The sequence below is a fragment of the Lodderomyces beijingensis genome (genome assembly GCF_963989305.1).
Source record: "Lodderomyces beijingensis strain CBS 14171 genome assembly, chromosome: 5".
NCBI lineage: Eukaryota > Fungi > Ascomycota > Pichiomycetes > Serinales > Debaryomycetaceae > Lodderomyces > Lodderomyces beijingensis.
In genome coordinates, this window is record NC_089974.1 from 1,670,127 (window position 1) to 1,696,581 (window position 26,455).

At 43.3% G+C, this 26,455-nt stretch overlaps 9 protein-coding genes across 9 annotated transcripts; 2 read left to right on the plus strand and 7 right to left on the minus strand. All coding sequences in view use genetic code 12, as the record gives it.

Moving 5' to 3' along the window:
* Positions 1–1,084: 1,084 nt before the first annotated feature.
* LODBEIA_P46080 (uncharacterized protein) lies at positions 1,085–2,914 on the minus strand (the record flags this gene model as incomplete). The annotated part of the gene is made up of 1 exon (XM_066974848.1): positions 1,085–2,914. One exon carries the CDS (start codon positions 2,912–2,914, stop codon positions 1,085–1,087), a length of 1,830 nt encoding a protein of 609 aa, XP_066831546.1.
* A 7,462-nt stretch (positions 2,915–10,376) lies between these two features.
* LODBEIA_P46090 (uncharacterized protein) lies at positions 10,377–11,951 on the plus strand (the record flags this gene model as incomplete). The annotated part of the gene is made up of 1 exon (XM_066974849.1): positions 10,377–11,951. One exon carries the CDS (start codon positions 10,377–10,379, stop codon positions 11,949–11,951), a length of 1,575 nt encoding a protein of 524 aa, XP_066831547.1.
* Positions 11,952–12,171: 220 nt separating this feature from the next.
* On the plus strand, positions 12,172–14,301 carry LODBEIA_P46100 (uncharacterized protein; the record flags this gene model as incomplete). The annotated part of the gene is made up of 1 exon (XM_066974851.1): positions 12,172–14,301. One exon carries the CDS (start codon positions 12,172–12,174, stop codon positions 14,299–14,301), a length of 2,130 nt encoding a protein of 709 aa, XP_066831548.1.
* Positions 14,302–14,379: 78 nt separating this feature from the next.
* On the minus strand, positions 14,380–17,628 carry LODBEIA_P46110 (uncharacterized protein; the record flags this gene model as incomplete). The annotated part of the gene is made up of 1 exon (XM_066974852.1): positions 14,380–17,628. The coding sequence occupies one exon, from the start codon at positions 17,626–17,628 to the stop codon at positions 14,380–14,382; it is 3,249 nt and encodes a 1,082-aa protein (XP_066831549.1).
* Positions 17,629–18,055: 427 nt separating this feature from the next.
* LODBEIA_P46120 (uncharacterized protein) lies at positions 18,056–19,204 on the minus strand (the record flags this gene model as incomplete). Its single annotated transcript, XM_066974853.1, has 1 exon — positions 18,056–19,204. The coding sequence occupies one exon, from the start codon at positions 19,202–19,204 to the stop codon at positions 18,056–18,058; it is 1,149 nt and encodes a 382-aa protein (XP_066831550.1).
* Positions 19,205–19,576: 372 nt separating this feature from the next.
* LODBEIA_P46130 (uncharacterized protein) lies at positions 19,577–20,305 on the minus strand (the record flags this gene model as incomplete). The annotated part of the gene is made up of 1 exon (XM_066974854.1): positions 19,577–20,305. The coding sequence occupies one exon, from the start codon at positions 20,303–20,305 to the stop codon at positions 19,577–19,579; it is 729 nt and encodes a 242-aa protein (XP_066831551.1).
* Positions 20,306–21,501: 1,196 nt separating this feature from the next.
* On the minus strand, positions 21,502–22,086 carry LODBEIA_P46140 (uncharacterized protein; the record flags this gene model as incomplete). Its single annotated transcript, XM_066974855.1, has 2 exons — positions 21,502–21,509; positions 21,759–22,086. 2 exons carry the CDS (start codon positions 22,084–22,086, stop codon positions 21,502–21,504), a joined length of 336 nt encoding a protein of 111 aa, XP_066831552.1.
* A 1,117-nt stretch (positions 22,087–23,203) lies between these two features.
* On the minus strand, positions 23,204–23,890 carry LODBEIA_P46150 (uncharacterized protein; the record flags this gene model as incomplete). Its single annotated transcript, XM_066974856.1, has 1 exon — positions 23,204–23,890. One exon carries the CDS (start codon positions 23,888–23,890, stop codon positions 23,204–23,206), a length of 687 nt encoding a protein of 228 aa, XP_066831553.1.
* Positions 23,891–25,374: 1,484 nt separating this feature from the next.
* Positions 25,375–25,833, minus strand: LODBEIA_P46160 (uncharacterized protein; the record flags this gene model as incomplete). Its single annotated transcript, XM_066974857.1, has 1 exon — positions 25,375–25,833. One exon carries the CDS (start codon positions 25,831–25,833, stop codon positions 25,375–25,377), a length of 459 nt encoding a protein of 152 aa, XP_066831554.1.
* Positions 25,834–26,455: the final 622 nt, after the last annotated feature.

A 26,455-nucleotide genomic window follows, 5' to 3' on the forward strand; every position in this document is an offset into this window, starting at 1 on the left:
TTAGCACATTCGACACACCGAGCAGCGTCTAATTTGAGTTTTCCTACATCGGTGGAAGACTAGGGGATGAAAGTGGAGTTGGAGTGGAATGACGAGTAAGTCTTGACGACCTTGACTACCGTGACCAATGTAGAGTGAAGTCGTCTCATCCCTTGTTTCATTCTCGATGACGGTTTGTTATTTTTCTGGTTATTCTTCTATATTTCTCCGAAAATTCAATTCCAATTCAGCTCAATTCAGTTCAATTCCCTTTGAATTTCCCCTCAATTTTTCGAAAAATCGTTCTGCCTCTACGATGCAAACAAGCACACTTTTTGCCACATTCCCTATGGACGACAAGGGGGTAGAATAAGGGGGTGGGCGAGAAGTAAAGAGAAGACAAGAGAAGAGCGGGGACGGGCCGTTCTGGAACGCCATGTAAGATCACGCAGGTATCATCAACTCAGCGCACGCTAGACGAAGGAAGCTGAACCTTCCTTTTTTGTTCTCTCTTTCTTTCGCTCGAGAGTTGTGCATGCCGTAGTGGCCCTTTCATTCTTGCATAGCAGGTGCTGACGAGATTGAGCGTGAAGGAGGAAGGGGGGAGGGGGGAAGAAAGAAGAGGATTAATGTGTAAGTATGTGTGTGCATGGTGCACAGCGATTTACCAAGTAATGTATGGTTTTGAAGGTCAAGTGGTTTCTCTAGTTTTCTTCTACGTTCCACGATTGAATACCCCGCTATCCTTTTGAAACAACAACCAGTGGACGTCACCTCGAGGGTTTTAGGGTTTTACTTTTGGGGGGGAGGGCTCACACCACTCTCTGGGTGATTCGAAATTGCGTTTTCCCGCAAATAGTAGCCTGTCTCCACAACAAGAGGTGACGTTTTCCACAGCCAAAGGTGACGTTTTCCAATTCAAAACGTCAACGGTGATGTAAGAGGCTAGCGTCAATCCTGAAAAGACTCAGTACGTAAGAACTTTGCAATTTAAAAAAAAACAGTATTAATCGATATATGTAAGTGTAATATAGTCATTATACAGTGAAAAAAATAAAAAAAAAAAAAAGAAGCAGAACAGGAGGCATCAACGTGCGCCAAAAATCTATAATCCAATACTTGCAGCTAATTGAGGGTTTATAGCTAAAAAACTTGTGTCGTTAAAGATATCGTCATTAATGTTGCTTGGGTTGGTAACAGTGTTGTTGTTATTAATGGAGTTGGTGGTGGAGGAAGGAGCAGCGCCAGCGCCAAAGTAATTAGTTGCATTGTTGTTGAATAAAAATGGTGATGTCGTGGTAAAGAACCCTTCGTCGAAACTGGTGTTTAAACTGGTGTTGGGCACAAACTCCTCGCTCAAGTTGAGCGAAACAGCTTCTCCAGCGCCGTCGAAATTGTTGAAGCTCTGTGTAGATGTAGATGATGAGGTAGACGATGATGGGTGGTGGTGCTGGCAAGAAGAGGACGACTGCAACTGTGGCTGTGATTGTGACTGCGACGACAAAAAGTCAGCAAAGCCCAAGTGCGATGGTTGTGTGTTGTCAGCAGCATCTTCAGCCTTGATCACGCTTGCCGAGTATTGCAATGGCTGCGAGTGGTTAAAGAGACTATCGCCGCGAAACTTTGACAAGTCAGGGTACGAAAATGCCTTCATGTGTAAATAATTGTGGCCATTCTCGTCCGAGTAGTAATTGTTGCTGCTGCTGTTGTTATTGCTTTCGTCTCCCATGTCAAAGCTGGGCAAGTTCTGCAAAGTCTCATCGTCATCAAAGCTGAGTGCCAGCAGTTGTGGGTAAAACGAATCTGGCATTTCCGACTGCACCGTGCTCAATTGGCTGAGCGAGGCAGAACTGTATTGCTGGTTTGGTGGGGTCAATGGCGTGTTTGGCGAATGGCTTGCCAACTTGTTTGCATCAGCAACGGATTGAGTAGTAAACAATGTTGGCGTTGACTCCATCTTGACTTTTTTCAACTTGGGCTTCTGCACTGGCGATGTGGGCATCGAGCTCTTTGACGAGGTAGCACAAGTTGACGAAGACGAAAGCGAAGCTGGCGAAGGTGGCATGGTTGCAAAAGCTTCAAAAGTGGTGTACTCGCCACTCTCCTTCACCTTCTTGATGAACTCCCAGCACTTGTCTCCATACGTCTTTGGTGTTAAACCAGTGACGGACTTGAACACACGGTGGAAATGCCAAGCACTCAATTTCGATTTAGCTGCCAACTCCTTGAATCCCAAAACACCGCCTCTTCTTCTTCTCTTTTTCGAGCCAGTGGGCAATGTGCCAGCTGGGTCAACTGGTTCCTCGGGGGTAACGATTGGCTTTGGTTGGAAAACATTGACGGCAGCAGCCAAGGCCAAATGACGACAGGCCAAGTCCACCAAACGGTAGTGGTCCGAGTCATTCTTGGACAATGAAGTGGTTTCCAAATCTTTGGAAGCCTTGCCTTGGTAATTCAAGTGAGGCATCGAGGCCCTGTGAACGCCGCTTTCAGCTTTGACATCTGCAACGGAAGCAGCACCCGCGGCACCAATACCATTGATTGTTTTCAAAATCTGCTCCTCGTTAGCTCTCTTACTTTCCAAAATGTTTTCCTTAATCTTCCTCGAGTTCAACTCTTCATTCTCATCCAACAAGGGAGGCATGAACCCAACCTTGTTGTTGACAGTGGAAACACATTTGATCAACAAGCCAACATCGACTGCTGTGCTGTGCATGGGGTCACATGACTCACAGGGAATAAAGCCAAACGAAGTAGCCTCCTGCGCACTATTGACAAACTTGATCTCCGACTTGAGATTTGTCCTTGGTCTAGCATCGCAGTCGGGACGGCAGAAGAACCTATTCAACTTGTTGCAAACAAAGAAGGAGCCAGCGGCAAAGGGGTCGCTGAATTGGTAAGCTTTCCATTTGGTAGTTTCCGAGCGGTACACCATGGTTGGTATATATATTTTTTTTTTCTTTAGGTATCTGAGTTGGTGATAGACACACAAGTAGGTTTTACAATTGAAGATGTCAATTGCAGTAAACTCTTGAGATTGAAGATTGCAAGTACAATTGCAGTTGCAGTTAGCCTTTGGGCACTTGAAATGTACTAGAAGGAGAAATGCCCAGGGATAAGGGGTGGGGAGGTATATTACGTAGATTGGCTCGGTACTAAGCTGGTCGTGTACTCGGCTACTCTTTTCTTTCTATTGATCCGTCTCACTCCCTCGGGAATTCTAATTTGATAAAATTGTAAAAAGGGGGCTGGGGGGGGGGGGGGGGCGTATGTGTAGATGTGTAGTTCGGAGTAATGAAGTGTGAAGCAAAGTGCGGTGAAGTGAGCGAGTTTTTATCGTTTTAAACTTCAAAGGGACCAAAAGAAGGGGGGGTGGTGGGTAAGTCGGTGGATTGATCTTCGGTAAATCTCGGGGATGGGGGGTTTTTTTTTGTTGATAAATTTTCAAAGAATATGAATTGCCACAGCTGTACTTGGTAAGGATGTTTGGCAGTTTGCAATGGTAAAACTAAGCTAAATTGTTGTTTCCTGTGCTATTTTGTATGTCACTTTGGGATTTGACTTGAACAGCTTTTTGGATGGCCGAAAAGAAATTGTGAGATGAAACGAAATTGTCAACTCTTTTTATACTTTCAGTTAGACTCACCGATGTTTATCCCTTGAATAATCCAAGAAGTGGTTAATATTGCAAGTATGAATGCTAACCCCTGGGTGGCAGGTGGTACTAGTGAGTCTATGTATATGTATGTGTGGGATGATTTAAACTACAATAGATATATGCAGAAACAATTAGTCAAGGACTTTTATATGACTTTTGGTAGTTAGTAGTTAGCAGTAGTAGCCTCTAAAGTGGAAGTCCGTTATATGTGGATTGACTAAACCAGATGATGAAATCTGTATCCTCGAGGGAAATTTCAAGTTAGAAAAGGCAGCTCAACAGATGATATTTAGATTGGAAATGTTTGAGCCCGTGGTACATGAGAACTATATAGACCTGCTATGATGTAGTGGTATAGGGGGGGTATAGATGTCAAGTTGGTCAAATCATCCATATCCGTTCCCTCCCTCAAGAGGGACATTGAGGGAAATTTCACAACTAAGGATTACTCGACTTTGAAATTTCTTACTACTCTAACTGACAAAAACAAACGTGTATAGCCTGGGGTGTTTCTAGTTCTTGTTCCTCCTCTTCTTCTTCTTCTTCTTCTTCTTCTTCTTCTTCTTCTTCTTCTCCTTCTTCTTCTTCTTTTTCATCTGCCTTGTTCTGTTCCCAAGACTTTCGTCTTAGCTACCCGAGAGAAATAAATTGGCGCAAAAAAAAAAAAATTAAAACTACCCTAACCACACCAAACCAAACCAAACCAAACGAGCTTTTGGCTGCGCTGCATTGGACAAGGCGGAAGTCAGTGCAGAGACAACGAGAGGGAGAGAACAACAAGCCACAAACTTTATTCAAAGTTATCTGTACCGGTGGCAGTTTTTATTTTGCTGCTCTTGCAGTTTGGTAATGCTACATCTGACGCTTTATGTGCGCAGCACCGCTTGGATTGTCCAGAGAAGCTACACGATAACTGCACGGACTTCATATGTACGAAGCAAAAAGTGCACCAGTTAGAGGGCCCTATCTTGACGACTTCTCACCACCCCTTTGTGCTACAGTATTAGAGATGGTGACGTACTTGAGGCTATGTCGTCCACTTTTCGAATAACAAATGCTCGTAGGCCCCCCGGGTTGCCCCCATATGTCTGGTGGAAAGGATTGTTCGGATCTTGACAAAAGTTTTTGATTGGCCTAGGGGGACGGCAACAACAACGACGACAACAACAGCAACAAATGCTTCTAGCACTGACTTTCGGTTTGAAACATTTGAAGGCACCTTCATTCAATTTGACGTCATCTTGGTTCTGTCGAGCCAGATGCGTCTGATCAGATCCCCATGTTGAAGGCAGGTCAAGAGATTAGCCAAGCTCAGTAGGCACATCATATTTGATATCCCCCCCCCCCCCCCGTAAATGATGTAAAAAAATTTCTTCATCATGCGGACGGCATTGATGATCCAATTGGGGAAGAGGAGGAGGAAGTGGAGAAAAATCTTTTTACTTTTTGCCATTCGTTCTGATGCATGGGAAAGGAAATCTTTTCCGCAATTTACTCGATGATACCAAGGATTGAACAAAATGGGCAATTGGCGATTTGGATTACCAGCAGTATCAGCCGGTGCTTGTTCAAATGTTGGGGGGTCTAGAATCAGTGCCAAGTACGGTTCCAGCTCTCGCTCCTCCTCCTCCTCCTCCTCCTCCTCCCCCTAAGCCCAGACTACGGAGAAAAAAAAAAAAAAAAAAAAAAAAAGAGGTGCAAAATGTCGCAGTTACTGTTTATCAGCTGAAATACAGCAGGATGCCGTGGATCCTCCAATCTAGACCTGGCTCCTCCCCCTCTACGTCGCCACCACTTACGTATATGTTTGTAGTGTTATATCAAATATGCCACCTAAACGTCATCCGATTTTGTTGACGTCACTTTCTATCATTTGGAGGTAGGAGGGAGGAGAGAACAATTTCCCACCCGGAAGAGGCATTCCTACAAGAGCTCCTCCAAGAAGTCCTCTGCATATTTTGCAGACTAAAATCAAGGTTGGTTTGGTGGAGTCAGAGGTCTACTCAAATAGCCCTTTTGCTGTCGCCTAGAATTGGTACGGTTACATCTCCTACGCCTTTGCAATTAATATTAGTTGGACAACGTGCAAAGCAAAGGATCTTTTAAGTTTATTTCCAGGGTGTGGATAATTACGAGATGGCGAATGCAAAGGAAGGATCAAACGGGTACATTTACCAATTATACCCCAGTTTCTATCCTTCGAGTCCCTCCTGGATGAAGCGAAGAAAACAAAATAGAGAGCTGCTTGGCTGGCGGCTCTGGGGGATGTGTTATCAGCGACTCTCACGGGGAGGACGTCACCAGACCAAATGGGACAAAAACCTAGCCCACCACGGATGCCATTCAAGGCGTGACTATAAGCGAACAAAAACCCCTTAATGGATGATACTCTAGCTTCTCATGGCAAATATCTCATCCGGGAACAAGAAGAAGAGATTACTCAATAATGCGTTTTCTATTTTTTTGTCTATTTTTTTTTTTTGTTTTTGAAGTATTTCTAAACCTAGCAAGTTCCTATTCCGAGGATTATCAAACTCATTGGAGATTGCAAGTCGGAGGAAGTAAACAAACCATTGTAATTTTGATAATTTGGTTTTGAAAAGAATGGTCAATGTGTCACCGCGGTTTTCTCATTCGAATTGGCGATAACTTGGTCGAGCATGTTTGGACTATGATGTCATTTCACTTCCCCCTCACCACCGGATGCGCGACATTGCTTTTTTTTCGAAAATGTTCCATGCGACATTTTTACTTAGAGAATATCTCAAAACCCCTTATTCAATCCGTTTTGTGTTTGTTCTAAAGAGGCTAATTTCAACAAACCCCAAAAAACACTATCCTTGTTTAAAAAAAAAAAAAAAAAAAAAAAAAAAAGACTATGCCATAATCCCGACCTTTACTTATCTTGGTGTTTTACCATCTTCCCGTGCTCTCGCGCCTGTATTATTCTTTAGCAGATCCAACAACATCACGACAGCCTAGCCTAGCATAAAGACCGACCCTATTTTCTTGTAGCCATGTTCCTCTGTCTTTTCCACAAGTCTACTCGAGCCTACTCCATGGAAAACTTCCAAACACAAGGCATTTCTTGTAGAGCGAGACTGTAATTGGGAGTCTCCACCTGGCACATTTCCGTTAGCGCTACTTGTAGCGGTTCCAGGAGCTTCGCCACAAGTGAAATTAGTCGACGCCAATGAAAAAGAATACATCTTTGGCACGTTGGCTAGTCCCTTCATAACGCTCCTATTATTATTTTTTTCTTCTTCTGCATTTACACCCCCCTGTTCTGCATCTGCTTTTTCTTCCCAGGAGCATGAAAATTCGGTGGTTATGGTGGTGGTGGTTGTCGTGGCGGGCGGTGGTTACGAATTCTATTGTGGATACGTTTCCGAAGAAACGAAGAGAAATAAGGTATGCTGTGCATGAGATAGAGTATTTTTGAAACTTACCGATATGGCAAAGCAAGTATGCAGCAGGGGCAACAATTTGCTTTATTAGGCTCAGGCTGTGCGTGGCCCTTTGTAAGCGATGGAAATCCATTGGAGCCTCTCTTTTTTTGTATTTTTGCAGCTAGCTTGTTTGCTCTGCATTGTGGCTAATTGACGCAAAAAAATCACCAAACAGAGTTATGAAGGAATGTAAGGCGTCTTTCGACGAAATGGAAGCCTTGCAAGAGGCCCAATTCTATTAATATACGATTGTTAAGTTCTTCACATCCGGACTTCCACCGCCCATTCCTTTAAGTTGTGGATAAACAGAACCGTAGCAAAAAAAATAAATCATCGACGTTGAGAATATGTACAGCAGGATATTCTTTCTTTGTGAGCGTGACTTTCAAATCCATGTAGATCAAGGTTTAGTTCGCATGTGCCACGTTGTTGGAGCATTGGAGGGGGGGGCTAGTGCAGAGCGAGTGGAGAGTTAGTGGAAATGGATAACCGGAGGAGAATGTTTTTTGCTCGTACCAGACTGCTTGCTCAAGTGGAATTGTTGTTGCTGTTGTTGGATGTTGAACTTCATGGAAACAGCGACTAAGTAGATTTGGTGATCCATTTTTTTGGGTGTTGGAGGCGGTGGGGGGGACTATAAGCTGAGCTGGAACTGACGTCAAAGTCAAGGTCAAGGTCAAAGTCAAAAGTTGAAGTTGAAGTTGAAGTCAAGGTGGCTTGGCTCTTTTGTTTTGGTTTTTTTGGTTTTCTTACACAGGGGGTAATTTCGCATGTCTTGCAGAGCTCAAGTAGTCCCTTCTTAAAGATTCTAGTGAAGGATTCTCGACCCCAAACTGACGTATTTTTTTTTTTCTACATGAATCTCCATGATCTTTACTCGCGGTCAACAACCCCGTTTAACACAATTGATACGGTGGCCTATCTTCATCCCGGTGGTTGCGAAAAAAAAAATTGCTAGGGGAGGCCTGCAACACATCTTCGTACTATCTACACTCGCCAGGTCGTCCAACCTTTGTTCAGTACGTTGACAAATGCGCTGGCAAAAGTCGCCCTGAAATTAGTTTAGATGCCGAAGGGCATCAGCCCTCTTGACCTCCACAACAGAGATTCCACCAGAGTCTTTTTGTTTTTTTTTTTTCTGTTTTTTTTTTTTGAGCTTCCTTGATCAGCACAAGATGCATCCATGAAGGTTATGAATTCTTTTTTTTTTTTTTTTTTTTGCCAAAAATTTTTCCTCCTCAAAATTACATCATAAGAGTCCAAATAATCTGGGACTCCCTTTCTTGTAAATATCTAAGTCCGTTCTCAGACTCGCCAAGAGGAATAAAGATTGACGTCATGGAAGTCCAACAGAGCTTGAGCTCGCGTTGCTTTCAATTCACCATCGAATCAATTTTTTACACTAAGAGGCACTGAACGTGGAAGACTGTACACAATTGAATAAACAAAACTCTTCATTTTATTAGGGGGGTAAATTTTATTTCTTTATATCGTCTGTGCGTAATACTTTTTCCAACAGTAATACGGTCTAGATTTTCTGCCTTTTAGGCGATGACGAAAGAAATCAGAAATTGGAAGTGGAATTTTTTTTCCTTCTTGCTGATATGAATACCAGTAGGAATTAAAAACTTTGCATTTCTCTGTACTGTCCTTTTTCAATCCAAACTGCAAGTTGGGGTTGGGGGGTAATCGCATCAAATTTTACTAAATATAGCCTCCAGGTTTCGCTTTATCTAGACTGAACAGGGCCAATTGCAAGAGAAAGTAAAGAGAAATGTGTACCGATAATGCATGAAAAAGCAAAAAAAAAAAATAAAAAAAAAAAAGAACAAGCTGCGAAATTTGCAATTTGCAGTTTGCAGTTTGTATTTTTTGGATGCGAAATTTGCAAAAAGCTTTCACATGACATCATTACGAAACTTGACATTCACATAATCAATCACACCACTCTCACTCTGAAGAGACGTATGTGGGTGCTCTGTAAAGTCTAGATCTCAACAACAACAACAACAGCAACCACTACACTAGCACCAAAACTTTCAATTGGAGGCATTGCTTAGGCACACCACCCTCGCATACAATTTAATAACACCGACGTCTCTCCCTCCCCGTATGATCAACGCCCGGTTTTTTTGCGTTTTTTTTTTTATTTTACGGGAACTTTATATTCGCTTGGTCGTTGATCTTATGTGCTCTTCAACTCGCCACATAGTCGTTACCTGCCTTCAAAAAATCAAGCATGGCGAATTGTGAGCTAAAAGCTGTCGCGTTTTTTTACAAACACAAGAAACCACCAGATTTGAGTAAAAGGTGACAAGACTCTGAAAGAGTGTTTGTCCCATCGGCTTTTGACAATGCTTTTTCGCATCAATTCGTTCCAAAGTCTTTTGCAACGATCTCGCCAAAAAAAAAGAACTCACTTTTTTTTTCTGATTTTAATTCTCCACGTTCTCAATGCAAAGCTGGAAATAAACCACTTCGTCGATCACCCAAGTTCCCGCCCAATCAACTTTAAAAAAGAAATCCAGCTGTGGTATTCTAGAAGCTAAACATTTCGTAATGTCCACTCGTAAAAAAAAAGCATAAAGATAGATCTGCAAAAAAGATGGAGGAGTTGGGAGAAAAATGTGTGGTATTTTACGGTTTGGAGAAATGATTTAGTTGTGGATGGGGGATCAGAAGGGCAAAGTATGAAATGGTAAATGGTGCAATGAGTTATTTCAACCTCAATTGCAGTTTGAATGGTTGAATTCTCTCTTTTTTTTTCTTTTTTTTTTTTTCAAGTTTTTCATTTTGCAACCAAGCAGGGGGGTGATATCATCATTCGTTTAAATCAACGGTGGTTGATGCCGCGCGAATGCTTAGAAAATGACTAGAATACTGACCTGTGCATGTTCTTCTTGAGGGCTGGAAAGTTTTCTTTGTTTAGCGAAGTAGATGTCTTGATTGAAATATCGGGAATCGAAAATGTAGGGTTATCAGATTGAGCTGAAAGTTGTTGGAAAATCGTTTATCCCCTAACAACTCCACATCTATTAAGTTTGTTCTTGTTCCCCTCGGCGGGACTCGAACCTTATACGTGACTTGCTTTTCCAGTTCCATGTCGTCAAAAGTTCACTTGCGACACGACACTGATTGCTACTGTTATCGCGGTTTTCTTTTCTCTTTATGCGCCTCAGAGGGGGGTTCCCTAATGATTACGCGAGCCAAATTATACCGATTTTCACTCGTCCGAGAAGGTTGGCTGCTTAAATACAATCCAAGGCCACCCTCCGCCTTGACTTAGAGAGATGGTTGAATTAGAGGCTAGGCACGGCGATCATCATTTTGTCAACGTCAAATATGGATACATAATATTTGCATTATCACTAGCACAAGTCTTACTACACATATTCTTCAAGTTCATATTCATAAAGCGATGGGAGAAATCGGGACTCTTTAGCAGTCGCTTATCGTTCCTTGCATCGCCCCCAACTTGGTTGCTGATGACTCTATGGGTTATAATCATCTTAGCGGTTGCTCAGTATCACATCGGCGTCCTTAGCGAAAACTACATCACGTTGGCAAAGCGGTTGGGAAGAGTCTCGTACAGCTTGGTGCCCTTGAACATATATCTAGTGTTGAGATTCCCGTATTCTGCAAACTTAAGCTGCGGATACTACTTGCAGAGCTTGAATTTGCACAAGTGGATGTCGCGATTGATTTTCCTTCTTGCGTTGCTCCATGGGGCTGCCTTTACGTACAAATGGACTGCCACGGGAACTTTGTCCAAGTTTTTCAAGTTGTGGAATTTTTTGGGCTTGCTCGTGCTTGTGCCGTTCATTTTGCTCATTGTTGTGTCTGTACGAGTCATGAGGCGGAAATGGTACTCGGGTTTTTACATAATTCACAACATCACCGCGTGGTTCATGGTTGTCTTGATTTCGCTCCATGCTCGGCCCGGAGTTTTGCCGTTTGCTATAGTGGCGTTGGCGCTACTTGCCCTCCAGTTGTACTTGAGATTCACCGCTTATAGAGTCAACTCGGTCAAGCTGATCACTACCCCGACATCGAGTTTGCAAATCATCCAGATACCGACCCCGCTTGTCTTCCCCGTTTGGCTCCCCGCGAGCCACATTAGACTCAACTACTCCTTTCTGAACATCAAGAGCTGGACCGGAGCAACCCACCCTTTTACCATTGCGTCGACTTATGAAGACGCAAGCCCTATCCTCACGTTGATCACGAGAAAGACCCAGTTCGAATTTAACCCACTGCTGGCCTACCTCCTATCTGGGCCTTATCCTGCACTACCTGCGCCATTTTTCAGCGATTTGCAGATGTGCAACATTATATGTGGAGGCTCGGGGATCTCGTTTGCGTTGCCAATCTTTCAATATTTGAAAGTCCACTCCCCTAAAGTTCCAGTGCAGATGGTTTGGTGCGTGCGCAATTCGTCTGACCTTTTCATCAGGAACCATCTCGATATGGAAGAGGTAGAAGTATATGTCACCGGGGTCAATGATCAAATCACGACACCAGAGTTTGTCATTAGCGATGAGCACGAGGAAAACCATGGGCTTCTTGGCGGGGACGAAATAGAACTACGTAGCATGAAAAGTGGCAATGGCGACAATAGAGATGGAGATGGAGACAATGCAGAAATCGACCTTGACACCGAGGGTAAGAGTATCGACGAACGCAAACTTTGTTGTCGACAAGGACGACCCAAGTTGCACGAGGCGTTTGCTATAAACAACAACGTCACTTACGATGTGAGGCATAGCTGGGTGCTAGCCTGTGGACCAGACGGACTCATCAAGGATGCTCAGATTTGGGCAAAAGACCATGGTTTCAACTTTTTCTCAGAAAAGTATGAGATGTAAGTAGGGAGACGTATGAGTCCCCCCCCAAAAATAAAATAGACCACTTGGTAGCTTTTGGTTCGGAATAACTCCTGTTTTTGGTAACGACTCTTGAACTCTTGAACTCTTTGGTACTCCATTCATCTTTTCCTTTACGTATCTACTTTCAATTCTTAATTGTTTTTGGCAGCCGCCGCGTCCTACAAACAGACAGCTATTCATCTCACTAGAGGGCAGTGAAATGTCCGTGAAAGCACCCAGGCCGGACTCGCGGCCAGCGTTAGCCACGTCTCCGCGCTCATCATCCAAGATAAAACTCAAGGACTTGCTAGATTTAGATAATCCGCAATTGGCCTACAAACTGCCGTTATCAGTAGTGGCGCTAATTGATCTCAATTGTTTTTACGCGCAAGTAGAGAGGATACGGCTCGGGTTATCGGATGAGGACCCTGTTGTTTGTCAGCAATGGCAATCGATTATCGCTGTGAGCTACGCGGCTCGCAAGTTTGGCATATCGCGATTGGACACGGTCCAGTCTGCCAAATTGAAGTGTCCCGATTTGATTTGCGCACATGCTGCGGTGTACAAGAAGGGGGAAGGGCATTGGGCTTATGTGCTGGGATCACCTAGCCCCGTTGATCATAAGGTCAGCTTGGATATGTATAGGCGGGAAAGTCGCAAGATCTTGCGGATGATTCAGGAGAAGGTTGATTTGGTTGATAAGGCGAGTGTGGATGAGAGCTACGTCGATTTGGGGAGAAGTGTTTTTAAGCGAATGATGGGGCAGTTTCCCGTTTTAAAGAAAATGGTTGATGATTATCGACTGGCGGGCAAGGGTCTGGGTACAGGTCCTGGTTCAGGTACTAGCATGGAGCTTCTACCTCCTATACCGCAAGTGTTACCCGACGGCATCCAATGGGAAGGGTACGTTGCAGAATCCGATAAAGAGATGGCAGATGCCCAGAATGTGCTGCCGCCTCCTGCGATTGCAATTGAAGATTGGGACGATGTCGCGTTGATTATAGGCGCCCAGCTCTTGTTGGACCTAAGACAAACTATACACGACGAGTTGGGCTATACTACCTCTGCCGGCTTAGCTCGGAATCGGTTGATGGCGAAATTGAGTGGAGGATTCAAGAAACCAGATAACCAAACTATAGTTCGTAACTGTGCAGTGAATCGATTTTTGAACAATTTTGAATTAAAGGACATCACGGGGTTTGGGGCCAAGTTGGGCGATTCTTTGGTGCACAAGTTTGACGTGCCTTCGGGTGCCAATTCGATTGCTTTCATTAGGGACAATTACACTCCGAGTATGCTCCGTAAAGAACTACGCGATGAGCCGGAGTTGGCCACCAAGCTTTACCAGATTGTGCGAGGGATGCACCCGCTGGAGTTGGAAGCTAAAGTCGACATCAAGTCGATGATGTCCACCAAAAACTTCCGCGACAACTCGCCGTGGTCGTTGCAAGATGCATTTGAGTGGTTGACTGTCTATGCGGGAGACTTGTCGAATCGTTTGCTTGATCTAGATAACGAAAGCATGGAGTTGTCAATGACAAAAGTCTCGGGTAAAGAAAAGGGGATTTTAAAGCGGCCCAGGACCATTACCATTGGCGTGAGGTCGATGGCGTTTGTGCGACAAACGCGCCAGATGCCCATCCCGTTCCATAAGGACATCGGCAAGATGAAGCAAGCGATTGAAGAGTGTGGACGGCAACTCCTACGGGAGTATTTGGAACGCAACACTAGTCTATCGCGGATGAACAGCGACAAGCCCGCACGGGAGTTGTTTGCTGGCGATGCCAAGAATGTCAGGATTATGAAGATGCTGGACATGTCGTTGACCATCTCCAATTTCGTTGCCTTGAACGATCATGCCATGATTGAGTCATTTGCAAAGAGAAGTGACGATCGGAGCGTTACTGCTAATCGAGAGTTGATGGAGATCAATAACGCAACTGCGAAAAGGAAAATCGAGCTAGAGGAAAATGAATTGTCAAAACGGAAGCCGAAAGATTTGTCAATAAAAGATAAGCAGCACATTTCTGACTTGTTCAAGGACTTCAACAAGGTCAACACGGTCAACAAGGTCAACAGCGAAAAAAATGTGCGAGGTTCAACGGCTCCCAAACAGCTACAAAAGAAAGTTATCAGCAACGGTTCCGGTAACAACGGGAACGGGAACGGGAACGGGACCAGCAGCGATATTTTCAAATCACTCCAGCAAAAACAGCGACCGGAAAAAGATCTTCTTGCACAGCTTCAGGAAACGAAGTTCTGCCCAAAATGTGAGCTTGTTGTTGATGACCCGATCGAACATAACGACTTCCATATTGCGATAGATTTATCTGAAAAATGGAATCGATAGAGATTTGAAAAATAGACTTCTGTTTTCTTTCTTTTTTTTTTTTTTAATTTTTTGATTCTCTTACCTTGTAGTTCTTTTTTAGCTTTCCATCTGTGAAGCCAAGTTTATGATTCTTTCTCGATCTTTTCTCCTATTCTCTTGCTCTCTCAACACCGATTCCGCAAATCTATTATCGGTGGGCAAATTCAATTGTCTTACATTGTTGCCCTTGCCATTTTTGGTCAACAACCCAAACGAGACTTTGCTACCATTGGCGGAAATGGAGTTGAGCCGGCCATCGTCTTTGTAAAATTGTCCTGGCGCTGGTAGCCGCTGTTTGAACCTTAGATCCTGGCTGTTTTGAACTGTGCTTCCATACGACTCAATCATGATTCGCTGGAATTCCCTGTCCAAATCGCTCTGGAATTTGCGATCTGCCTCGAGCCTGAGCCTCTCCGCTTCCGAGAGGACTTCCGCGGAGGCACGTTCTTCAGTGTCTTCACTTTCACTATCGTCGGCATCGTCGTCTTCTTCGTCCAGGCCCTCCTCCGCCGCCTCCTCATCCTCCGCATCGTCGTCGTCGTTGTCATCTTCACCTTCCTCCAGATCCTCCAGATCCTCCTCATCATCTTCTTCATCCTCCTCCTCCTCATCATCAAGATCTTCGTCGTCGTCTTCTTCTCCTGAGCTGCTTCCCGTCGAGGACATGTCGTCAAAGGCCTCTTCTCCATTCTCTGCATCGTTGTCCAAAAAGGACTCCGCGTCCTCTTTAGTCTGAATCAGCTCAGCTAGCCTCTTCATTATATCTTGTACAGACTGGTAGCGGACTACAGTTGGCACACTTTTGTACTTGGCAAACATATCGTCCAACTTGAACTTGACTTCAACTGGGAAAGGATGCTCTTTGCAGTAGATGTAGTATTGCAAGAACGTGACAAATACTCCAAGGAGATTTCTATTCATCTCGTTCCTCTTTTTAACCTCGTTGGCTCTGTTTGGAGATTTCTTTTTAGACACGTCGGTGGCGATATAGATAGACTCCAAGGAAAGTAGCAACAAGCAACACAACTGGATCCTAAAGTAGTTATTAGGGTAATCAATATCCACTTCCCAATTATCTGGTAAAGGTTGATTTTGCGGGTGGCCAAAGCATAGAATACGATATAAAATGTCATTGACAAGCTTGAAATTCACAATCTTATTGTTATACATCTCAGCCACGTACTTGACCTGGGACATCCTTGCTCTGTTCATTCGGAAATCATTCATTTCAAGACCACGGATTATGTTCTCAATAACGGTGTCGACTGTGAGAATAATCACTCTTCTCTGCTTCTCGGCGAATACTTGCAAGAGCTTGGCCAAGGCGCCAATGTTGTCGTAGTTGAGTAAGTCGGGGCGAGCAAAGCAATCGAGCAATGTCTGGAAACCTTCCTTGTCAATGTCATGTATTGCCTTTTTCAAAAGTTGAGCAACAAGAGGAAGCAGCTTGGCGGTCAACTCTGATCGGATAATTGTCTGTATAAATTGCAGTTTTGGCGAAAGAACTTTAATCTCGCGTTGAATCTTTGCCGCTGGGGGCTCCACCGTGATGAGTAAATTGTTGATTGCCAACTTGTCATTAACGGTGATGTTTGATTGCTTCAGTTTTTCTCGGAGAAGCTCAATCATTTCTCGAGTGTAATCTTTGTATTCGGGCTCGTTTAAAAGGAATCTACCGACATTTTCATAAAAGACCGATAAAATCTCGATATTGTTGGTTGAGGTTATGTTCACCGTAAGTGAACGTATCTTGTGGAAAATGATGTGCACGGGGATCATTTTAAACTTGATCAACTCGACAAAGAATAGAATATTCTTGACATTGAGCTTGTTCCGGTGGAGCTGTGACCTGAATCCATTGTCTAAATATGTGATTAAATCCTCAATCAAGTCGGACAATTTCAGCTCGTCAATTTTAAGAAATCTTGTGTAATATTTCAAGTTGTTTAATGTCGAAGTCTCGATGAAAAACTTCATGATTCTGTTTCTTGTCGCCTTGTTGTTGAGATTGAGGTTGTTGAACTCCACCACAAGTTGCTCCAAGTCATTCGACCTGACATCTTCCAACCTGTCCAAAAAGTCTTGAATTCTTTCTCCAGAAGACACCGAAGCAGAATCCTCTTCTTGATCTTTACTTTGATTTTGATCTGTATCTTGATTTCTATCTTGATTTCTATCTTGATTTTTATCTTGATTTTTATCTTGATTTTTATCTTTATTATTATCATAATTGTCCATCAATTCTGCCAACAGGGGAATCACGGTGTAGAATGCCTTTTCTTTGGCATCTTCCCAGACTCCATTTGCGTCATCCTCCACCGCTGGCTTTTGCTTAACAACCTCCACTGTGTTTTCATCTTGGTCTCCGAAATCGTCATCGTACAATGTCTCCGGAACTTCAACGCCAACAATGGGCGACAAGTACTTTAACGCAACCTTGAAGTTGTCAAAAGTCTCTTGAACAACTTTAAAGTCTAGCTCGTCGCTTTCCTGAATCCTACCGGTCCTAATCGACGCTTTTCTGTTCCTCTTTTCAATCTTGTGTACTTCTTTTTTCAAATTTAACGCTACACCGAGGATGGCTTCCGTGTAAATGATGAAAATTTGCTTCGACACGTGCTTGACTTCCGAGCTCAATAAATCGTCACTTCCCATGATAACGTGGCGGAATCTTCTCAAAAAGGATTGCACCATGCCGAGGGTTCTGCCCAGGTCAAGGTTGAAATTGAGTAAATACTTGAGAAGCAAAGTCCAAAGCGGCTCGTTGCGTCTCTTGTCCAAGGCATACAACTTGATGAGTCTAGCGTCAACAAACTCCAACAAGTCGCTTCCTGTTCGTACAATTCCCGTCAAGTAAAACTCTCCCACTAGCCTCAAAAGGTTCTTTTGCCGAGAAACAACTTGATTGGATGCCTTTTCGTCGTCGTCGACTTCTTCGTTCAAGGTGAGCAAGAGAACATGATTCATCATGTCGCCGGTGAAACTAGCGCCAAATCTCCGGTGCAAAGCGGACACGATTTCAACCGAGGCAACAATGTCATCGTTTCTCGAAACTCGTGTCAATCCATCCACCAAGGAAGCAATCACTTCCGATAAATACTTTTCCAACGAAACCGTTTTGATATCAGCTAGGATATTCTCCAACTGGTCCGGGTTCAAGCTTGTTTTGATCTTTTTGATAAACGCTGTATTCTTTTTCAACGAAGAGTCCAACTTGGTTGCAACGGGAAACGAAAACTCATTCTCCCATGCCTGCAAATTTAATTCCAACAAGTGTCTTCGCCAACCATCTAATTCCAATGTCATTTAGATTTAAAATAAATACAAAAAAAAAGAAAAAAAAACAAAACAAAATCACGGGAAACTATTTCATAGGGTCACAATGCTTGGAAAGGGAGGGGGGGTTGGGTAGTTAGTTAGTTGGCTGGTTGGAACCAATCAATTATGCTGATGCAAGTCGTCGTGATGAAATCGAAACGGGAGAAGTTCAACTTTTTTGATTTTTTTTTTCTTCTTTCCTTGGAGTCATTTCTTACCCACATGGTAGTTGTAGCGTAGATGCTGTTGAACTGTCCCTCCCCCCAAACCAACCAAAGGTATCTCTATATACATCTCTAGAGTATTTCGAGTTTATAGCCAAGAGGAGTGGCCTTGTGGTGTCTCTTTATATGTCTACTATTTACACTGATGTATCCATAAGTTGTTGTGGGGGTTTTTTTTTTTTTTTTTTCGTTCAGGCTGCCAAAGGTGCAAGTCCTCTTACTCTGTGGAAGACTGTTGCTTTGCCTAGTCCGTACTCTTCTCTCACCTTGGCAACGCTTCTATCGAATTTCTGTCTCCAGACATGGGCACCGACAGCAGTCAATTCATTCTCCTCGGCAAACTTTCTAATGTCGAAAAAAGTGGCCGAGTTTTCAATGGGGCCGATTTTTCTGCGTTGTCTAAAGACCCATAAACACGCTCTTTGCGCAGGGGCGTTTTTTTCAGGGGTCAAGGGTAAAAACTCTTGAAAGGTGATCTTGGGACCAATCTTGAGCAACTTGGCCACGTCGATGGTGTTGTCGACGTTGTTGAGGGGAACGTTGTGCAACCCGTAATGCAAGGTTGTTGAAAAGGAGTTTCTGGCCAAGTCCGGGGTGTCGGGGTTGACCAAGAGCACCGAGTACAAGGATGCGTCGCCTTCGACCTTGTCAAACTCTTGGATGCGGATGGTGGGCGGCTTGGACGCGGCAAACGCGGGCAAGAACAGGCCGGGCACGACCCATTGGTTGAACTCGGGATCGGCATTGTGGGTGAATTTGACCTTGACTTCGGCCTTTGGGTCCAACGTAGGCAATGTGTCTGGAATCACATGGAGCTGCTCTAGCCTCTGCATCGTGACAAGCAAACTATAGTCTTGCCATTTTTCCCGGAGGAGTTTGCGGTAAACCGGTTGCGACATGTCCAAATGGTCCGGGTTGGTGAACTCGACATTGTACATCACTTCTGGGTTTGTCTCTTCTGCTGCAGCAAGTCTTGATTCGAGCTCCTTCTCCAAAAGGCCGACCTCTTCGCCTTGTTGCAACTTGGTTTCGACTTGTTCCTGTAAGCTCTTGATGACCTTGTATGCTGCCTCTGATTCCTTTTCCAAGATTTCGTAGGCCATGGCGAATGTTTCGTCAATGTCGATTGGCGAGTGGTATGCTAGTTTCCGCTGGTACGTGGGTAGTGACGCTGGTCCTACATTGGGGTCAATCTTGTTCAACACTCCTTTCTTCAACTCGGCATCTTGTATTTGCAAAGAGGGCGATCTGTCCTTGAAATTCGACCAAACACCACTTGAGGCATGTCTTCTGAGAGCTGCAACCCTGGCAGACGTAGCTAAAGCTGTCCTCCTGTACATCGTCCTGTGGGCTTTCTGGTGTAACTACAATCAATCTATGGTAGAAGCTTGAAAAAAAAAAAATTTTTTGTTTCGCGATAATGCGCTCTGAATTGAAGATTTGTTGCAAAACTCTGAGGCAAAAAGCACGGAGTATTGAATCGTAACTGCAGTGGAATGGTGCTGGGTCTAGAAGGTGATTCTTTCCTCTAGATAGCTTGCCATGACCCATATTACTCTGGCTGGTAAATGCCGCCGTCGATCGCAACCATAAAGCCATCTTTGTATACAAATGTACATAGAAAAGCTATCTTTGTATATAGATGTACATATAAAAGCATGGAAGAAGTGAAACTCAAAAATTGTTCAAAGTCAAAAAAAACAACAGTTGGTTTATTTCGCTCCGAAGGGATTAGAAATGGAGTTGTCATTATGATGGTTCATTTCCTTGCCCTGAGTCAACTCAATAATCTTTCGTTGCAAAATCATCACGTAGTCCTTCAACTGGACATTTTCGTTGTTCAAGTTCTTGTACTTTGTCTTTAGGTCTTCCAACTCCTGGGACTTGGCTTCTAGGTCCTGCACGTACTTCTCCTTGCGTTGTCTAAATGCTCTTTGGGCGTTGCGGTTCTGCTCAGCTCGCTTTGTTTGCGACACTTGCTTCTGGTTGTACTTGTGAGCCGCCGATGAAGGTGTCGCGGCCAACGCCGGGTCTGTGGTTGAGTTGTCAACGTGGCTCGTGGGAGGGGGAGGAGGAGGAGGAGGAGGAGGAGGCGCAGCAGGAGCCACTGATGACGCGGGCGTGACGTTGCTAGGGGCAGCCCCGGGATGACCCCTAAACGGAAGAGCACCAGATTGAAGCTGGGGTATCTGCGGCTGCTGCTGCTGTGATGGCGGTGGATGTGGATGAGAATGCGGGCGCTGATGTGGTTGTTGTTGCTGTTGGTGGTGTTGCTGTTGAGGTGGCGGTTGATGGGGCTGCGGATGATGTTGGTTGTGAGGGTGGTGGTGGTGTTGTTGGCTGTGAGGGTGGTGCTGAAGATGTTGTTGTTGTTGCTGGTGCTGTTGCTGCTGGTCGAGGTCACTTCCTTTCACGGTGGTTGGCCACCCGGGGTAGTTCATCTTCCTCTTGTCCACGCTCGATGCAAATTGGTTGCAAAAAATCGACCCGGGAGGGGAGGTTTGGAGGGTCTGGGTTGGAGAAATGTATACACAGTGATTACCAATCGATTACTTAAGGGCACCACCTCCCACTTGTGTTGGAGTGTTGTTTTCGCTTTGGAGTTGGGAGCCAAAAGGGGGGGGGTCGTGCCAGAAACAAAAAATTGAGGAGGGTCGTGTACAATGTGACAATATCTGACACGCTCGCTTCTAGCACAGCACTGGGATCGTACTATGTTCAGAAGAGAGGGGGGGGGAATAAGTAGTGTTTATTCGGGAAGCTATTGGCATATACTTTGGATGGTTGAAATATTGGGTGAATGAGAGTGGGGGGACTGGAAACAAGGAGGATCACGTGATTTACAAGCATTCGGGAAGCTATTGGCACATACTATGGGTGGTTGAAATATTGGGTGAGAACCGGAAACAAGAAGAAAACAACAAAAGCATGAACAGGTGGTAGCCCTGGTACCTGACACAGACGAGAATGAAATCTATATCAATCACGTAGTTTTACCTAGTCACTAGTATACACTTGGTCTACTAACAAGGCTCAGGTTCACATGTTCATCTGTACAAACAATTCAAAAACAAAAAAAATACGCATTTCTTTTTAAAGAAATTAGTAGTTTTTTTTGGACGAATTGAGAGTCGAACTCAAGGCCTCCTGCTTGCAAGGCAGGCGCTATACAAACTGAGCTATACGTCCAACTTTCTCTTATTTTTAGGACCTTAGTAACCAAAGCTTTACTTAGTGATAGATGAAATAATATACTTGAGGGAAGATAAGAGTACCGATAAATTTACTTGTTTCTATGATGGTATACGAATGTCTATATCTGACGTTCGTTGATTATGATATTATGTTGTCTCAAGTTCTATATGTTTCTTCCTAGATCCCAATCATGAAGATCTCCATCTCTTTATATATTCTCAAATTTAATCAAGAGCACAACCGTGACCTTCCTTGTCACGAAAGCTTTGAGACAAACACTCTAATAACATCACTATTATTTCTCTTGGCTTTTCATCTGTTGGTAGTTACTATCCCCTTTCTTGGTTCTTCATCCCTTGGTAGCAAGGAATTGATCTCCATGGTAATACTTCTTATTTAACCCTTCTATAAGTGTTGAACTTCAAAAGTGAAGGATAAATCCTCATAAACCTAGAAAAAGTTAGTGACTAATTACTGAGGAGACACTCCTTGAAGAACCATGTGAAATTTAACCATTAGTAGGGAAGCCCTGGTGAAAGGGACAATATATTTGACGTTATGTCTTGTACCATTCCTGACACAAGATCGAGATCTTTGTCGAGATCTTTGTGACCAGGGAACCTCAACATACTAAAAGCAAATTTCTTCAAGCAGTTTATTCCCACGTAGCTTAACCTATAGCACATCAAGATTACATACCATTTCCTACAATTACTCCAGCAAAACGGTTACGTCTCGCCTCCAAATACTTTGAAACCAATTCTTCACCCTCGACATAAGTAGACCCCTGGCCTATTACTTGCCATTTTCCTATAGCTTCCTCTAAGGTTATAACCGGTATATCTTGTGCATCTTTCCATCCCATGACCTCAAGACATTCATCTGTCAATTGCACTTCTAAATTCCTTTCAAAGCTCTTTAGAACAAACCCGTCTTTGAAGTTAAAGTATACGCCGTTAAATTCCAACCAAATCAAATCATATCTATTTGCCACATTGCCAGACTTGTACTTTTCATACGTGGACATATTTAAAGAATTGGTAGATGTGAATGGATATTCTATTGGTGTATTTTTGAATTCACTTACTAGCTCTGCGTAACTGGGCAGATCATCATATTTTGTAGTCATCAATGTAAAGCTACTTGTATCTCCGAATGATCTGATTTAGTGTTAACGTGATAGCAGCAGTAGTGACGTGTCTAGATGTCCACTCTCTTGGACGGTAATGCTTGGAGTGGAGCGGTGAGGCAGCGCCTGTATAACTGTTCTATTTTTTTACCATCTGCGGTAAGAAGGGAACATGATTGTATTTATAATCTTTTGAAGTATGAAAATTTCATCTTCAGCAATATGGCAAACATAAGAGCCATATATTGAAGGATTGAAGCCATAGCATTAAAACCACAGTGGCCTATTGTTAAAATATAGCCTTTCAAAGATAACCCCTCTTGATAGTTTCCAAAGTGCGAGATGAGAGCTGAACGTCTTCAAACTAACAGCAGCAACCCACCCGCACCATGGTGGACATTTTAGCCAACTTAAAAAAAGGTATTTAGAGCTTTGACTCATCGACATTGAGAAAAGGTTTATCATTCTCTGAACGCTCTCTGTCAGGAATTTAACATAATTCAAGATGCAATCCGACTGTTCTGTCTAGAGCTTAACAGTAATATTTGTTTGGCTGACCCCAGAAATGTGGAATATTTATGGCTATTTAATCTCAGATCTCTCCACCATCTTTCCAACCCCAGCAAGCACATGAACTGTTATTCGTATTGTCTGCGCTGTGTCATAGCTTTTAGATCAAACAATATAACTCCTTCTCATGTTTTCATATATTGTGAACCAGCACTACAAGTTTGTGAATTACTCAAACCAATGAAAGCGTAGTCGTCACACATATTATCGTAACCCCTTCGGCATTATTATCTCAAAACTATTCTCGCCGGTTCTCCTTGTGAGGCATTGTTCTACTGAACGCCTGAGAGCATTGGTCAATCATTTGGCATGCGCATATTTTTCAAGAAATCTAGCCAAAAACTCGAATATTGATAATTATTCTGAATCTGAGCCCATTTTATCAAGGCAACGCTAATCTACAAATAAAAACTAAAACTGTTTCCTAGCATTACTATCAAAGGTCTCAGAAGCTACCGCCGTGCCCGCGCCACACCCCGTTAGGGACCATTCCTTGACTTACTGTCTTGCATACATAGTTTGAACAATGGCAGTCAAAGTATCTAATTGTATTAGAATCATCCAAATAATCACAGTTGTTGGCGTTTGCGCATGTTTGCAGATTTTCATATTCACATGTGATGCCAAAGCGTTTTCCCAAACCAGTACTATTAGCCTCAGTCACTCTAGCAATACGGTTACGTCTCACCTCCAAATACTTTGAAACCAATTCTTCACCCTCGATATAAGTAGACCCCTGGCCTATTACTTCCCATTTTCCTATAGCTTCCTCTAAGGTTATAACCGGTATATCTTGTGCATCTTTCCATCCCATGACCTCAAGACATTCATCTGTCAATTGCACTTCTAAATTCCTTTCAAAGCTCTTTAGAACAAACCCGTCTTTGAAGTTAAAGTATACGCCGTTAAATTCCAACCAAATCAAATCATATTTATTTGCCACATTGCCAGACTTGTACTTTTCATACGTGCTGTTACTTAATATATTGATGGACTCGGAAGGGTATTTTATTGCCGTGTTCTTGAAGTCAGCTAATAGCTTCGTGGTATTTTGTTGGTACAAATCACTGGACTTGTCATCGCACTTTATGGTCATCATCTGTACCAATACTAAAAGAATGTATGTTAACATATCACCAAGTAACATGTTAAAAACAACAATAATATCTCCAAATGATCTGATTTAGTGTGAGCGTGATAGCAGCAGAAGCGTCGAATACACTCTAATGAATGTAGCAATGTTTGTGATAATTATTCTGAATAGGGGAGACAATGCTTGTATAACTTCCCTATGAGTTGAACTAGCTAGTGATAGTTTTAATGTAGAATTTATGAACGTATTATTCCCTGTTTCAATTAATTTCATCGTTGAAGTCCAATCATATTTATAATCTCCCGAAGTCTTGCAATTTCGCTTTCAATAAAATGCACAGCAATCTCGATACACAAGGTAGTCAACTCTTTGGTGCAGTAATTCTCATACAACTTTCACTCTTGATAAGAAAACGATCATCATTGCTGCAACATCAAAAAAAGTAGTACCCTGTGGTTTCAAAGTTAAACTCTCTTGTTAATTTCTGGCTTAGCATCAAAGCCGTAGCATCAAAGCCGTAGCATCAAAGCCGTAGCATCAAAGCCGTAGCATCAGTGCCGTATCATCAAAGCCGTAGCACCAAAGCCGTAGCATCAGTGCCGTATCATCAGTGCCGTATCATCAGTGCCGTAGCATCTCTTAGATTTGCAATCCCTCAGTAACCCCCACATGCTTGATATTATAGCAGAAGCCCTCCTCCTTGGAATCTCATGGCATAAGCTGGATGGTGTACACGAGCAACATGGTCGTAAACTTGACTTTTATAGAGGCTCGTGGGTATGTTAATTCGGAATCTGTAACTTAGAGAGATTTTGATTGGGAGACGATAGAACAGTTTCCTTCAACTAACTGCAAAATTTGCTTGATTTTCAGTAGAAGCTTCACCTATTTAGTGACTTTGAGCTCTATTTTTATGATTTCCAGTAGCTCAATCGGAACCATGTAAAAGCTCGCTATGTCAAATATACGGTAGCTTTTGTAGATTCAACTTAGTCCTTGTTCATTTGCTCATCAGACGTGTAGGTAGATTAAAAACGTGAATCAGGTGATTTCATCCATTAGTTTTTGATTTCTTTCTCGCATCCATTTTCGCAACCATGAAAAATTTCGTGCTGTTCCAAAGGTTCGAATTCCAAACCCTTGCGAAATTCCTTTGCAATTGGCTCTCAAAAAAGTGAAATAAATAAAAAGTAGCAACAGGGAAAACTTCTGTAGGAATTCAGTGACTTGAGGATTTCTTCAAGCGTTCATCGAATTTGTGGGGCATATAATTCACCCCCATTCGTTCGCTCTTAACCTCTCACTTTTGAACAAAACCAATTCAAGAGGTAAAGAACTCAGGATAACCGTAGCTTCTCCAGATTCTTCTACTGTCTCATCACGAGTTAAAAAGATTCAACAATTTTTTTTTTCTTTTGCATTTCAAAAGCTATAGATATCCACTCAATATTTTTTTGAAGTATTAAACTTCCACCATATAGCCTTAGTCATATATATTAAAATATGCTTGACCCGTGGTTTCTTTAGAAAAGGTTCTCCTTCAAATCAATCCCCAAGGACTCTCTGACTTCCTTCAATTCTTCGAGGTAGGCCTTGTACTGTTCGTCGGTCTCGACTTTGTGCTTCAAAGCTTCAAAAGTTCTCACGGCCGTAGGGTAGTCATTGACTCTCCTGCAGGCTTGCAAAGCGCGCTCAATCACCACGGGTGCAGGAACCAAGTCGTAACTAAAACAGTTGTTCAATTCTCTCTGGACTTCAAACAAGTCGTAGGCCTTGTCAAAGGCCTGTATGTACCTCTCGGTGAATTCCTCAAACGTCTCGTCTTGGTGGCCCGAGGAGTATTGGCGGACAAGCCCAGCAACCCCGACGTTCTTGCTGTTCTGCATCTTCATCATCGTCATCATCGAGGATGGTGTTTTTGGAGCCAAGATTCTGGCAGCGGATCCGGCTTTGGCAAGGGACTTGAATCGAAGTGACAACATTATGGCAACCTAGAAATGTAACTGCTGATATATATGTAGATATAGATATATATTTATGCTCTGTCTCGCGTCACGCTCGTGATGGCTAGTGGTGGTTCGTCGAGGCTTCTTCTTCTCTTTGCTGGATAAATTTCCACCTTGTGCCAATCTCAATTGACAAACGCATAATTGGCCGAAAATCCGGCGCTACCACATGGCGCTACGCACCGCGATGACATGATTTCCAACATGCGATTTTTATGGCGAGGACAATCCACGCTTGGAGGAAATGCAGAGGGACGTATACGTGGTTGGATTCCCAATCGGAAACAGAGCCTCTCTCATGTAGAAGCTGCTGTCAGCAACTGACATAGTCTTGACCTTTTTTTTTTTTTTTTTTTGTTTTCTTTTGTAGTTGCGGTTTCTGAGCCGCTTTCTCTGATTCTAGTCCCACTTCAACCTAAACAGGACGAAGTCCTTCCCCGTGGAGAAAAGTGCAACTCTCCAAAAAAATTGGCTGCTTTTCCATAACTCAATGCAGATCGGTGAAAGCGCTCGGTACATATACTCACTCAAATCGACGGCTCCAAAGAGCTCATGGTCCATAATGTGTCCAACCTGACACCTCCACACAAGGAACCCT